The sequence below is a fragment of the Uloborus diversus genome, chromosome 2 (assembly GCF_026930045.1).
Source record: "Uloborus diversus isolate 005 chromosome 2, Udiv.v.3.1, whole genome shotgun sequence".
NCBI classification, from domain to species: domain Eukaryota; kingdom Metazoa; phylum Arthropoda; class Arachnida; order Araneae; family Uloboridae; genus Uloborus; species Uloborus diversus.
In genome coordinates this window covers 169,910,497-169,924,770 of record NC_072732.1, presented here as the reverse complement: position 1 = coordinate 169,924,770, position 14,274 = coordinate 169,910,497, and the positions used below count along the sequence as shown (strand labels likewise).

Here is a 14,274-nt window from a genome sequence, read left to right as displayed (position 1 = left end):
CAAATTTGAGGTATTCTACCTTCAACTCAAAGGAGGTCCCTGTATAACTGTCTTGAAAACCCTGCTCGTCCAAGGTAAAAAAAAAATAATAAAAAATAAAAATACAGTACAACAAAACATTTTTTAAAAACACATTCACGGCTATATCGCTATATGTGCCAGAGGAAGACACATAGTTGGGAAAAAAAACTTAAAAAATAGCCTGTTTTGCCACTAATATAATGTTGTCCGAGCTACGAAAAAGGTCCCCCATACTTAAACTAGCCTAGGGCCCACTAAGTCAAAATCCAGCCCTGTATACAAAGAATCTCTTTTTAATAACATTACAAAGTTTGATTAAGAAGAAGCACAGCAAAGCAATTTTAATTGAGAAAAAAAAACTTTCAGTTAAAAAAAAGAACAAAAAAAAACCTTTTTATTAGACCTTAGACCCATTGACAATATTTAGGATATTTATGTAAAAGCAGAGCGAAGAAAGAGGAGATTCAAGTAAAAAGTTAGGGGCCCTGAAGAAAGTTGCATAGGGCCCCATTAATCCTGTCGACGGCCCTGCCAGGTTTTATGTTCTAAATAACTGAAATAATGCTTAATGAACTAAACAAAAAAGAGGTTATTGCAAATGCAAATTACATTACCAAACACCATCACTAATGCATTGTCATTGCTAGCACACATGCTAAATTCATCATAACTTCCTTACAATAAGCAATATAATGCTTTGCATTGATAAATCATTCAGCAGTTCTTCCATCTCAGTTTTTCCTAAATATTATTTCAGTTGATCAAGCTTTAACAGTTGTAAATTGCAGAAAAACTTAAGAAAAGAGAGAAAGTTAAGAAAAAAAAAAAAAAAAACCCCCCGCTGAACACAAACTTTACATTAAAATTAATTTAAGCCAAAAAAGAAAAAATAAAAACATATATTTTCTTTATTTCCCTTATTATTTTTCGCCAATGTGAGGGGTTTAACCCCTAAAACCCTCCCCTTGGACACGGCTCTGCTAGCAGCCCTGGTAGGTGCCGCTGTACAGCATGATTTAGAAAAAAATTCAATGAAAGCATACCTAGAATGTAATCTTTATGCAAGTTTTACTCAAAACTTGAAAATGTCTAGTTACACCCCTTTGCTTCTCACTGCCTCAACTGTATTACGTTTTGTTTTAAATAAGATTTTTTTTCACTTTTACATAAACGAAATACTCTTAAATGCGGATTTTCAAAGAAGCCACACAGTTTTCACAGTGGTAGTGGTTTTTTATTGCGTAGAGCAATTTAAGCTTGCAAATATTTTTGAGAAAGTTAGATCCTTGAAATATCATCTTATATTATGGGCGTTTGCTGTATGCTTGGTTTAAATCAATCTGTCCACTAGTTTGCTTGAAATGAAAAGTTAAATAAGGATTTCTGAAAAAAAAAAAAAAAAAAATCTTGGTATTTCAGCGGAGGGAGAAAAGCGAGGAGGTGCTGGAGGAACCTTTTTTTTTTTTTTTGAAAAAACACACTAGAAACTTTTTAGGTTTGGAAAACTACAGCCAAACCTTTTTAGATGGGGCCGGCATGAATTTTTTTTTCCACATTAAAAGTTTAGGGCCAGTCCGCCCCTGTCCACAACTGTTCGCGATTGGTTTGAAGAACATTCTGGATAATTCCAGCGAATGATCTGGCCACCTAGATCGCCCGACATGAATCCCATCGAGCATTTATGGGACATCATCGAGAGGTCTGTTCGTGCCCAAAATCCTGCACCATCAACACTTTCGCAATTATGGACGTCTATAGAGACAGCCTAGCTCAATATTCCTGCAGAAGACTTCCAACAACTTGTTGAGTCCATGCCACGTCGAGTTGCTGCACTTCGCCGGGCGAAAGGAGGACCTACACGATATTAAGACGTATCCCATGACTTTTGCCACTTCAGTGTATTATTAGGGACGCTATTTAAAAAATAGAAACATAAATAACTTCCAATTCCGTGAGAAAGCCTTTGCAGTTCCTCCGCATATCTATCCTATTAATTTGCAAGATTTTTCACAGCTCAGTTGTAGTTCTCTTCCAAAGCTTGATTGGTTTAACTGCACGACTTTTCAACTTTCATTGATAAATATGAACTGATTTTAAAGTGCCTACCTGAACATTAATTTTTTTAAAGCATTAGCGCACACAGAATAATTTTCTTCTGGGGGGGGGGGGGAGACGCTACAGTCCTTACATATATTATATGACAGTAAAATCCTGTTACAGCGAATACCAATACAACGAAATTTTCGTGTCAACCAAAATAATTTTCAGTCTCTATTTGACTTTCATTACGTTGCTTGGGTTTTATTACAACGAACAAAATTTGCGGTCCCTTGAAGTTCCTTGTAATGAGATTTCTGCCCAACACAAACCATACTAGGATTGTCAATAGGGCTCAAAACCAATGGTCCTGGGATGCGTTAACTCCGCCACTCGCTGCACCCTAGCTTTGGGTTAAGCATATGTAAAGATCAAACGACTTGAGAGATATGCGTACTTAAAAGTTCAAATCCACTAAATAAGAGACATTTCTCAAAAAAAAAAAAAAAAAACATGAGTTGATAAAGCGAGAAAACATCAGCGCCTAATTCAGCATATTTACCACTTCCGACGTTTTATCGCAGACATCGAAAGCTTATCTGATGACTTAAGTGTGCTGGAAAGATTCCTCGAAGACCAAAAAAAAAAATAGGTAACATTTAACATCCTCCACAGAAACGCCAATTCCGCTGATCAGCGTAATATAATTCCAGCTCTCACGAAAGCCTGAGCTGCTTTCTTATCAACTGTGTAATCAAACAGGCAAAAAGAAGCAAGACCCAGCGCGCGTGATGAACATCCATAAGCTATTTCAGGAATAATTCCCATTTTTATCACAGCAGAAGAGACCAGTTCGCCTGTGCGAGCCAACTGTCAACTTTCAATATTCTCCAGGCGGAGTGATTTGAAACGGAAGTAAGAAAAATTACGACGCATCAATGTTTTCAGGGGGAATGTGTGGAGGACGCAACCATTCCACATCGAAACACAAAATCGACATAAACAAATGAATATAAAGTCGCGATGCTACAAGCCGCGAATTTTAAATCACTTACCATTTTTTCCAACCTCGTTTCTTCTAATGTATGACGAAAGAAGGGGAACTGTTGCCCGTGGCTAACAGTGTAGGAATAACACAAAGCACGCAGAACAGCTTTTTTTTTACATACACAAACCTGCACTGTGCATATTAATCAAGCGTATCGTCAATCCCAATTGCATCCCTGCCTTCAGAAAGAAACGATGATAAAATATTCTCCGAGGACACATTTCCACCATTCTTTCCAGTAAGGGAGAGGGGTACTGAACGCACGTTTTGAAGATGTCCCTTTCGCTTGCAATTTAGGCGGGAAAGGGATGAAACTCGGTTTCTTTCTTTCCCTACGAATATTTTTTTAAAAAAGTATTCCTAAATGACAATGTACTAATGGCACTTAAGCGAGCCAGGAGCTGACTCCTTATTTGACTTTAATGACCACACAATGAAACTTCGCTCTTCTTCAGCAAAAATTTGCGCCTTTTTCTTAAATGCGCTTCGCCTCGCTTAGAAACAAATCGCAGATAGCAGTTATTGACTCTAGTACTGCTAAATGTTTCATTCAGGCGAGACGGGGAACAAATGAGGATGAATGGCTGGTCGCACCACTTAGTCCAATAAAAGGATCGTTTCCCGTCACTGCGCAACAAAGATGCAGGTTTGTAAACAACTTATAGTCATTAGTATGTGTCAAATTGCGCGGATTCATTACTGAAACAGTCTAAAAGCTCACCCCCCCCCCCTAATACAAAAGCCCTTCCCTTATATTCTATTCATGATTTTTTAAGCTAAAGACCCACATATCATATATCAATGCATATGCAAGCATTTTCAGATGGTGTGAGGATGAATTTCGAATATTGATACGATGTCAACTAATCTTGGTGGTTTATTTATTTATTTTTTTTATTTATTTTTATTTATTTATTTATTTTTATTTATTTATTTATTTTTATTTATTTATTTATTTTTTGAGAAATCACGAACATATTTAATAAAACTCATTTGATTGAAGTTCCTCCGTGTCACTTTTGAGGTCCATCGGCCTCCGCGTACGGGTGCTCCTTATGGGCGGTGGCCAGGGACGTGTAGAGGGAGGGGGGACACCTGTTGGCCCGGGCTCGAGCCAGAAGTGGACCCAAGATTTTTAAAATGAGGGCTGAAATATATTTAGGGACGTAGGGGTAAACAATATGTCAGAATTCAAGTTAATGCCAGGACCTGATGCTATTTGGTACATTAGTTGTTGTCCAAATGACCAATCATCTTGTGCACTTTATCATGTTTAATGAAACTGCTTGCAATACACTTTCGTAACGGGATCCGAATCATTAGAATATGGTCGAAATATTGTGCCAGTTGCAACAGTTGCAGAATATGTCGACGGTATGCACTTATCAGTACCAGCTAAAACGATTTGCTTCACATATGCATGGGTTAAAATACTTAAAAATAAAAAAAAATTAAATTAATAAAAATAGAGAGAGGGAATGGATACTTACACCCTATAAGTGTTCATAGCCATGGTCAATCAATAAAGCAAGAGGAATAAAACATGAAATAAAAACAATGAGAATGAATGCTTACGTCATATTTAAATTTAAAAGACATAACACAAAGTAACTGAAAAAAAAAAAAAAACTGTTCAGAAATTTTCATTACTCTTTAAAATGAATATTTTCAAAAAAATGAATTCATCCAAACACATTGAATAATAATAAATAAGTTGTCTCGAAAGTTCATCTTAATGCAGCATATGTGTTTTTTTGTGCCATGACAGTGAAAATTTGAATAAACCACGCAAACAAATGTTTCGAGGTTAAAACTAATTCTTTCAATACTTTAGTTAGATGTTGTTGGGCGATAAAATAAATTAAAATGACAAAATAATTATACAATTAACATTTAAAATTTAACTGTGTTTAATTTTTTTTCTGATTTTTTCCTCCTGAAAGCACGAGTAGTTAGGTGAAAATACGATGTTATAATACGGTGAATGAGTGGACTCGGAACGAAATTGGCTCTGATTTCGAGTTTTATACATGTTTGAATTATCTGCTCGATCTTATTATCAACTGGAATGAATTTATAACATTAATGGAACCTGATTTGATTTTCTACCTTTGGAACTTTATCAGCAAAGTAAGTATACTTTCTTAAGAAGCTAATAGGGTGTTGAGTGGAAATATTATTATACTTTTATTTATTTATTTTTTTCATTATAACAATATGGGCGAAACACCATTAGGCTAATTTATTTATTTGTTTACATTAGTTTTGTATTACACAGTGCACAATGTCTTTGTGCGATGCATTTGCCTAAATTTTAATATGCTTAAGACATTTGAACTGTATTTGATACTCTCCGTTGATTACAAAACTTCATTAGCTGTTACTTCATTGTATACTTCTAGATTTTTTATTGCATTTCTTAACTATTCACTTACTAGTGTAGTGTTGTTCTGGTACTTTATACTCGAGACCACTACTAAGATCAGTCACGATGCAGCTATCCTATTTTTTCTGTGTAGCTTTATCTTTGCACTTGTGAAATTATGTATGTATTCCAATGCATTATTGAGTTTGTAATTCTGTCTGCTTGTTAACTAATTATTCAATTGTTTCTATCTTTTCTTTTTGCAACTACTTAATTTATTGATGCATTGCACGTTTTTAGCTTCAAGATTTATTTAATATTTATCTTGCGTTGCGCTCTTAATTTGATTTTAATATATATATATATATATATATATATATATATATATATATATATATATATATATATATATATATATATATATATATATATATATATATATATATATATATATATATATAATGTGTGTGTGTGTGTGTGTTTCGTAGATTTTTTTTTCTCTTATTTCTTCTTACTTTTTTTACAAGTCAATTTTCGACAACTGGAGTGATTTTGCGCTTTGTTGATTTTGATTTCTGAAACCTTACTCGGACTTTTAGTAAGATATTTATTGCAATTTTGCATGCAGTGGGCACACGTACGGTGGAAAATTATTATTTATTGATAGCCTCTTGGCTTCTAATAATTGAGACGAACCCTCCCCCCGTTTAGTTTTAGGTTTCAGTTCCCGTTTATAGCCTACAGTTTTGCATTTGGCGCTTTTGCCCAATGTAGTTCTGTTAGGTATTAATTTGGGAATCGAACATATTTTTTTAGTTCGTAGTTTTGATTCTTTGGTTTTTTAACTATCGGATGAAACTTCTACTGCTGAAGAGTCTGGTTTCATCACCTTTTCTTTTTGCTTTATTAATATTGTTTTGTTTTTCTTTAATGTTTCGCAGTATATAAATATATATACATATATATCACGAATGAATTCGACAAAAACAAAAGCTGGTCAGAAGAAGTTCAATGTTTGGCAGCGCGAACGGAAGAAGTGAGAAAAATAGATATATATATACTTACGCTCTAGAATCAAAACGGTCAGCACGGGGAGAGAGGGAGAGCAAGCAGGGAAGCAGCAGCAGATGGGAGGAGAGAGAAGAGAAAAGATATTAGATGGTGGAGATTTCATCCCCGGTCGGTGATTGACAGGTAGCCTTCCGAATGCGTGTTGGTGGTTTGACAGCTGGCCTCAGGAGGGTCCGCGCACCTATTGCACACCAGCCCGTGGGTATTTGCGAAAAGTTTGATTGGTTTCCGGAAGTTTAAAAAAAATTGTAAATTGATATTTGAAATTAATTAGCTGCGGACATTCTGGATTAAAAGTAGCAAAAATGTACAAGACGGATATTTTTTCTTTTTTTTTTGAATTAAGTTTCGAAGTGAGTAAAAGTAATTCATACGGAACGTTATGCGTAAAAAATAAAATTTTGAAAAATACTCTTTAATCTCATTTATGAGTAATTTATAAAACATCATTAGGTAATGAATAGCAGTTTTCTCAATGATATGGTCATGTGATACAAGTTAAACAAAAAAGCTATCTGAAAAAAATAAGCTTATCTGAACTTTTTTTATAATTTAGTAATTAACTTATTATTTATAGCTTTTTAACGTTTATCTTGTTCCGTCTGAAAGTTTTTTTAAAAAGAGGGGAATCCGTTAAAAGACGAAAAACTTCACCCCTCTGAAGAAGTGCACTAATTGGTATTTCATGTGTGAGACACTACAATTTTTTTAAATAGAAGATCTCTTATGACTTATTATTGCATTCTAGCAAAATCTCTTAGAATTCAGAAGATTTTTCTCACAAAATCAGAAGAATTCAGCAAAAATGATTTTTTTTTAATAGAAAGAAAGCACCCTTTTCCATATTTTCTAACGTTATTTCAGGGCTGTCACTGAGCTATGGTTCTAAAAATAGTAATTTTAGTAACGCCCTTAATGAAAAATAGTCTGCAAAATAGTCGGCTACAGACTATTTTTCATTAATAGAAAAATATTTATTCATGCATTGCGCGTTGTTAGGTTCAAGATTTATTTGATATATATCTTGTGTTGCACTCTTACTTTGATTTTAATGTACTATTCGGTTTCAGACTATTTTTCTATAAATGATATATATATATATATCATTTATAGAAAAATAGTCTGAAACCGAATAGTTGGATTTTCTTTTCCAATTCAACCACGGTCAAAACGCGCAGAAACGCTTTTTCTTCACATTGAGGCCGGCCGTAAATGCTTTAAGCAGTTTTTTTTTTTTTTTTTGTTAAATAATCGTCGAACAAGAAAAATAGTATCTAAAATTGTCTCCTATTATTTTTTTTACAGTATTAATATTAAATTATGCTGCATATACTTAGATGAATAGACATACCTCAGCTGCATGATATATGAGTGGGCTCACCTGGACAAGCGGAGTTATCTCCGGCTACACACAAATAGTTTTCCCGACATGGTTTCATACTAATCTTATTTCAATGATAAGAATGTGAAATTTATGCATATATTAGAAATATTTTTAAAAAAATAAATAGGCAATTTAGGCTAAAACAGTAGTCATAGTCACTAGTCGCTTTTTTAGTCTGCAGTAGCAGCCCTGATATTTAGAAATTTTTTAAATATTTTGAAATTTTTATGTGTTCTCAGCCTGCAAGAAGCAATATAATATGAGATGCGGCCCTCCAACAGAAAAAGGCTGGGCATCAATTCCTACAGATAACGGCTTTTATACAGTTTAAAATCCCGAAGAATTTATTCCAACGCGCCGACATTCAAGGAAGATGAAACAAAATAAATAAGTAAAAAGAAAACAGAATTTTTTAATTCCAAACTTTGGCTACAGGGGTCCGAAGTTCGATATGAAATTGTCCAAGCACCTGGTTTCCCTTCCTCGCGATCAATCTCGGACAACGTCCACTTTCCTCGCTTGTGGCCTCAGAGAAATGTGACGGATTTTATACTGAATTTTCTTTCTTAACTTGTTTTTGCAACTCGGTTTGAAAAGCCCTCAGGTTTTCTACAATCACATTTCCTATTTTTTTACTTTGTTTTTGTACTCGTTCCGCGACAGATTTGTTGGAAAATGTGAAATGTAATATCCAGTGGCGATGTTTCAACATTTGGGGTGGCTTCTCTTCTTTTTTGTAATTGAGGTGGTAACCTGTCAGTCACCAACCGGGCCAACTTTTTCTAACATGACATGAAAAACATGGCATATAAATGAATAATACATAGATTGAAAAACATATTGCTACTGAAATGTCCAGCCTGTTCAGTTCAGAAACAAAAAGAATGTAGTTTTATAAACATAATTCAACAGTCAGAAATGGTAAATAAAAAATGAATAAATAAAGATGCTACTGAAAAGGTAAGTATTGGATTTTTTTTCTTTACTTCTTTGCTCTTTAAAAGTGAGGTAAAAGTAGTATTTTGAAGACATAAGTATTTACACACAAAACACCAAAAAGTATACAATAAAAATTTGTACTGCATATAACCTTACAATAAAATATATATTAACAGTAGTTGACAATACAGTTTTATATAAAGATTAAAGTCACTTAGCAGTTAAATACGTTTGATTTTAAAATTTTCTTTCACGTTGATTAATTCCATAGCCAAAAATTCAAAAATTTGACAATAAACATTCAACAAAGTTTCAGTAGCTTTTGATTTTAAATTGTTCTAAACGACAGCATTGATGCTGTATTATAAAATAACGTTTCAAAAAATTCATTATCATATAACACAAGGTGATCAAGAGGTCAAGCAACCCGTTAGAAAACATTTGAGGCAGAGAGAAGCAAAAGGATGCAAGAGGACATTTTCAAGTTTTGAGTAAAAGAGCGTTTAAAGATAAGGTCCTAGGTAGGCTTTCATTGTTTTTTTTTTTTTTTTTTTTTTAATGATGCTGTACAGCTGTACATACCAGGCTACTAGTACTATCTCTTGCCCCAAGACAGAGGAGAGGTTCCCCTACCATTTGCACTGCTAAAATTTAAGTTAAATCCAAATTTAAGTTTGTCACTTACATCCCTTTGCTGCTCACTGCCTCATTTTAACTTTTTAATTTATTATTAATTTTAAATAAAAATTTATTGGCTTGTTGGCAACTCTATATTGCTCGAAATGACCCACCATTTTTATTTTCCCTTTCCATGCGCGCCGACACTTTTAGTAGCTTTTAGTTTACCAGTGGGGTCAAGATAATTTTTTTCAATTCATTTATTTGAAGCTGCTGATAAAATTTTCAATAATACAACTACAAATGTTTCTACATCCAACAAGACAACTTTTTTGCTTAATGTCAAGCTTTCGAGAAACTGAAAATGTTGAAAACCAGTGAAGAAGTGGACGCTCATCTCCAATCGGTCAGCAAGAAATGAACAATGTGAAGAAGAAAATGTTGATCTTGTTTTCAAAGAGTATCAAAAATCTGCCACTGCAGTTGGATTTATCACACGGGAATAGTCACATAGTTCTGAGGAAATCGGAGTTTTACGCTTATTGCGCTCGTGAGTAGCAGAGGAGACCGGGGATAGTTGGCGAACTTTTTAAACTGTATTTTTTAAAAGGTTGTAAATAAAGTAGAAAATTTTTCTTTTATTGCTTGGATAATCTGGATTGCTGGTATCAGCAATAAAGTAGTATTTTTGTTTTGACAGTTCTATGATCTGTCAATTTTTTACATAATTTTTTGTGAACCTTCGCAGAGTTCGCACACTTGCCCCGTCACGGGGTAAGTTAGCAAGCCGTATAGGGTAAGTTAACGAATTGAGAAAAACTCATAATAGACACAGAAAATTTCACATAAAGCCTCAATGACGCTTTATGTAAAAAAGTAAAACTTACCAATGAATGAAAAAAAGCGAAAATACAGGGTCCATTATGAAAGTAATGAGCATTTACTGGCAAAATATATTTATTGATCGTAATTTGTACAAATGTTCAATATTCTTCAAAATACATTCCTCCTGCATCAATACACTTGCGGAGACGTGTTTGCTACGCCTGAAAGGCACCCTGAAACTCTTTGAAGGGAATGCCTCTCAGGAACGTTGTAACATGGTGTTGGATGTTTCCCAAGGTTCCCCAATGTTTTCCTTTCTTCTCTCTCTCTCTCTCTCTCTCTCTCTCTCGAGTCGCGGAAACAAAAAGAAGTCACATGAAGCTAAGTAGGGACTGTAAGGTGATGAGGGATCACCGGGGGAGGGGGGGGGGGTACATCCATAACGGGGTTCGTCGGCGACCTCCTCCTGGCTCTCTTTGAATGCCTTGTGCCACTTCCCAGACTGTGATCTTGAAATGCAATCGTCCTTGAAGGCTTCTTGCAGCATCTGGAATGTTTCGGTTGCATTTTTTCCAAACCTCACGCAAAACTTTATGGCGTATCATTGTTCAAGCGAACGCTCCATTGCGTTATGTTACAAAAGTTGAAAACATACTTCAAGCGGAGGCACTTATCTCCGCTCACACTGCTCGAAAGCAACTGACGACTGGATGCATTGAAAGGGCATATCCCGCACCACATTTCCCAGCCGGTTTTACCGTGCTGCCATCTATCGTCGCGTCACAATAACATTATGCTCATTACTTTCATAATGGACCCTGTAGTATTGTAATTGCTTTCAAATTAGGTATGTTACACCACATAAAAGGTTAAACTTTGATTTTAGAAGTAAATGCTGAAAAATGCAAACATTGTTTGAAATGAACTATTTTTTATTTTTTTAACCTCCGTTCTTCTTTTTTATGATTCTTTTGGGTTACATTCCTTTTTTCTTGGATTCAGAAATTTTTGTTTGTTTTGGGGATTTTTTGTGATGCGTTTTTCTGCAGTGATTCTTTCTTCTTGCAGAACCTTATTGACTGGAGTATTAAAGAGCATTGCTGTAGATCTCTTTTGTTTCCATCCTTTTTTGATCTGACCCTCTCCAGCTTTAGGATAAATTCGTATATGATCTGGAGTAATGCTCAGAGACATGTGGGTTTAGCTGAGAAATAGTGCGATCCTCAGTAAGAAACTCTAAATCTGAACTATTGACTTAAGTAGCGTCTGAATCTGCTCTAGAGCAGGTACATCCAGTTTTACTACTTTCTTCCAACATGGTTGCCCTGCTGGGGAAACAGATTCACTCATAGATCCGGGAGATTGGGAGTCTGACCAATCAGTGATATAACTTGGCATGAAGTCACAGTCCTGAAAATTTTTTGAATTGCATGGAAACGCATCAGTTCCCGTGAAACCGTTCATGATACGTAAGGGGCTTCATTCTTGTGGAAAAGCAACTGTTATCACCGTTGGTAAGTCGTAAATCGTCATTGGCTTTCATCGATTATTCACCATCCAAGAATCATAACATACTTTTTCAATAGGCCATATAGACTCTTATCAAGAGGCAGCAATTTATGGCTACAATGTGGTGGGAAAGGGAGTGGTGTTGTGAATATTTTTAGTAGATTTAGTAGTTTTCTTACAAAAAAAAAAAAAAATCAAGCCCTTCTACAGACGTGGGAGCCGTACATGTCTAGTAAGAGAAACAGAGGTTTTCCTTAAAACATCTATTGTTTTTAGCAAAATCTTTTATGAAATCTCGAAACATTTCAGCTGTCATCTACCCACAAGGGGATACCACCATACATGCAGCATTACACCAGGTGGGGTTTTCCCGTTGTTGGTTTTTCTCTTGTATTTTCTTATTTCCGGAAAGAAGAGCACGTATGTTGGCAAGTGTATAAGCATGTGATGTATACGAAATGATAATCTCAAAAATAGTGTAACTAATGCAATAATTTCATTAAATTGACAATTTACAGAATTTAAATTTCAATTGCTTAATGTTTTGACTCTTAAAACTTAAATTGGGGCGAATTCGCACACTTACCCCGAAAACAATTCGCCTACTAGCCCCAACTCGCCGTATTGAAATCAAGTTACATTGGTTTAAAAATGGTTTCATAAAATAATCTGAATAGGATGTCATTTGTTGCGTAGAAGCATGGGCTATTTACTATTAATAAGTTTTGGTAAATTACTCTACCATTATATATTTTAAAATAACTAAGTATGAAAAAAATTACTTAACACAGCGAAAAAACAACTTTCTCTCGTGCAACACTTTCAGCTTGGCAGATTTCACTGAAAATACACCGACAGTAGCGAGGCAGCTACGTAGTTACTACGTGACAACTCACTCAGTACTGTCAAACCAAAAACGAGGAAATTATTTAACACTAGCAAAAATACCCGGCGTTGCCCGGGTCAGTAATAGTTATGAGAAACAATCGTTACTTGCAACCTCTTTGATGTGATTAAAAATTAGTGATGTTCCGGATATCCGTATCCGTGGATATCCGAGAGAAAATAAAGATCTGTATCCGTTATATTTTTGACGGATCTTAAACGGATCATTTCTACTCTAAAAAATTTTAAATATTTGAATAAAAGACTTCAATTCCGTTTAAATTAGGTTTCATTCCCTATTTAAATTATAAGGTATCATTTCAGAAGGCAATTTGTGCCCCCCCCCCCCCGTTGCAAAAAGGAAGGGGAAATAAGTTTTAAAAGTGTGCATCAGTGTGTCTTTTTGCGGTATCGTAGCTCCTAAACAGATGAACCGATTTTGATAGTTCATTTTTCGTTCAAAAGGTGACTGGATCGAAAGTGCTCTTAGCTTGGCCTCGTTTTGGTAGAACTTTAATTACCGGAGATATTAATTACAGGGGTCATAGCGCATTTTGACGGTCAAAAAGTAAGAAAATGTAGGACCAGTATTTTAATGCAAAAATAGGAAATTTTCAAAACAATTAAAAAGTAATTAAACAATATTTTTCATGAAAAACTTCCTTTCATATTTTTAACTTGCCAGTACATATCTTACATGCAAACTATATAAATGAACAAACAAACAAAATACAAACTTAATTATACTTAACTGGAGTACGATATACACTTTTTTTAGGTAAACTCAACTTCTTATTCGAGTTACTAAAAATTACATTTCTTTGAAGTTTTTTTTTTTTTTTTTTTTCCAAAATATCATTTGTAAGCATGAAATGAAAAAATTTGTACAATACTGATGAAGAAGCAATATTAGATTGTTGACTGCAAAAAACTTCAAATTATAAGTAAAACTTACAACTTTTTGGAGCTGTTGGTGCATAAAGCTTTGTTATTTTAATTTTACCATTTTTTAAAATTCTAATAAAACATCATTCATAAGCATGGAATCAAAAGACATGTACAATACGTATGTCGAAGCAATATTAAATTGTTGACACCGGAAAACTTGTAACGTTTTAGAACCGTTAGTACATAAGGCTTTGCTATTTTAATTTATTATTTTTAAAGGCTACATCCTTAGTTAAATGCCTTATCCTACAGCTCAGTTACATTTCCTCTAAAATTATTCTTTTAAATGAAAATTTTATTAATTTTAAATTGTAAATTTCCTTTTTTAAATACTAATAGGTAAATTTAACTAAATAATTCTAAAATGCGGTACAGATGTGATATACCCCCCCCCCCCCATTTGGCGACTTCCGATTTTTTTACACAAAATTGAAATATTTTTCTCGCCAATGAGGCGATAACTTTCTAAGCATGGTATCCTTGGCTAAACTAACCTGTGTTTGGCAACCCGAAGGCAATCTTAGATCTGTTCAAACTTGTTTACGGTTCACGTTGGATAGGTCTTTGTTTTTTCGTGCAATATACCTTATAGGAAAGCTTATTTTGTGTTGGTTTAAATTCAGT

The 14,274-nt window shown here is 34.4% G+C and overlaps 1 protein-coding gene across 1 annotated transcript in view; it reads right to left on the bottom strand.

Moving 5' to 3' along the window:
- LOC129216140 (ankyrin repeat domain-containing protein SOWAHB-like) overlaps positions 1-14,274 on the bottom strand; it is a 257,028-nt gene that overhangs the window by 79,357 nt on the left and 163,397 nt on the right. The window contains exon 10 of the mRNA XM_054850297.1: positions 857-862. Coding sequence (XP_054706272.1) covers positions 857-862 — 6 coding nt within the window. The remainder of the gene's footprint in view (positions 1-856; positions 863-14,274) is intronic.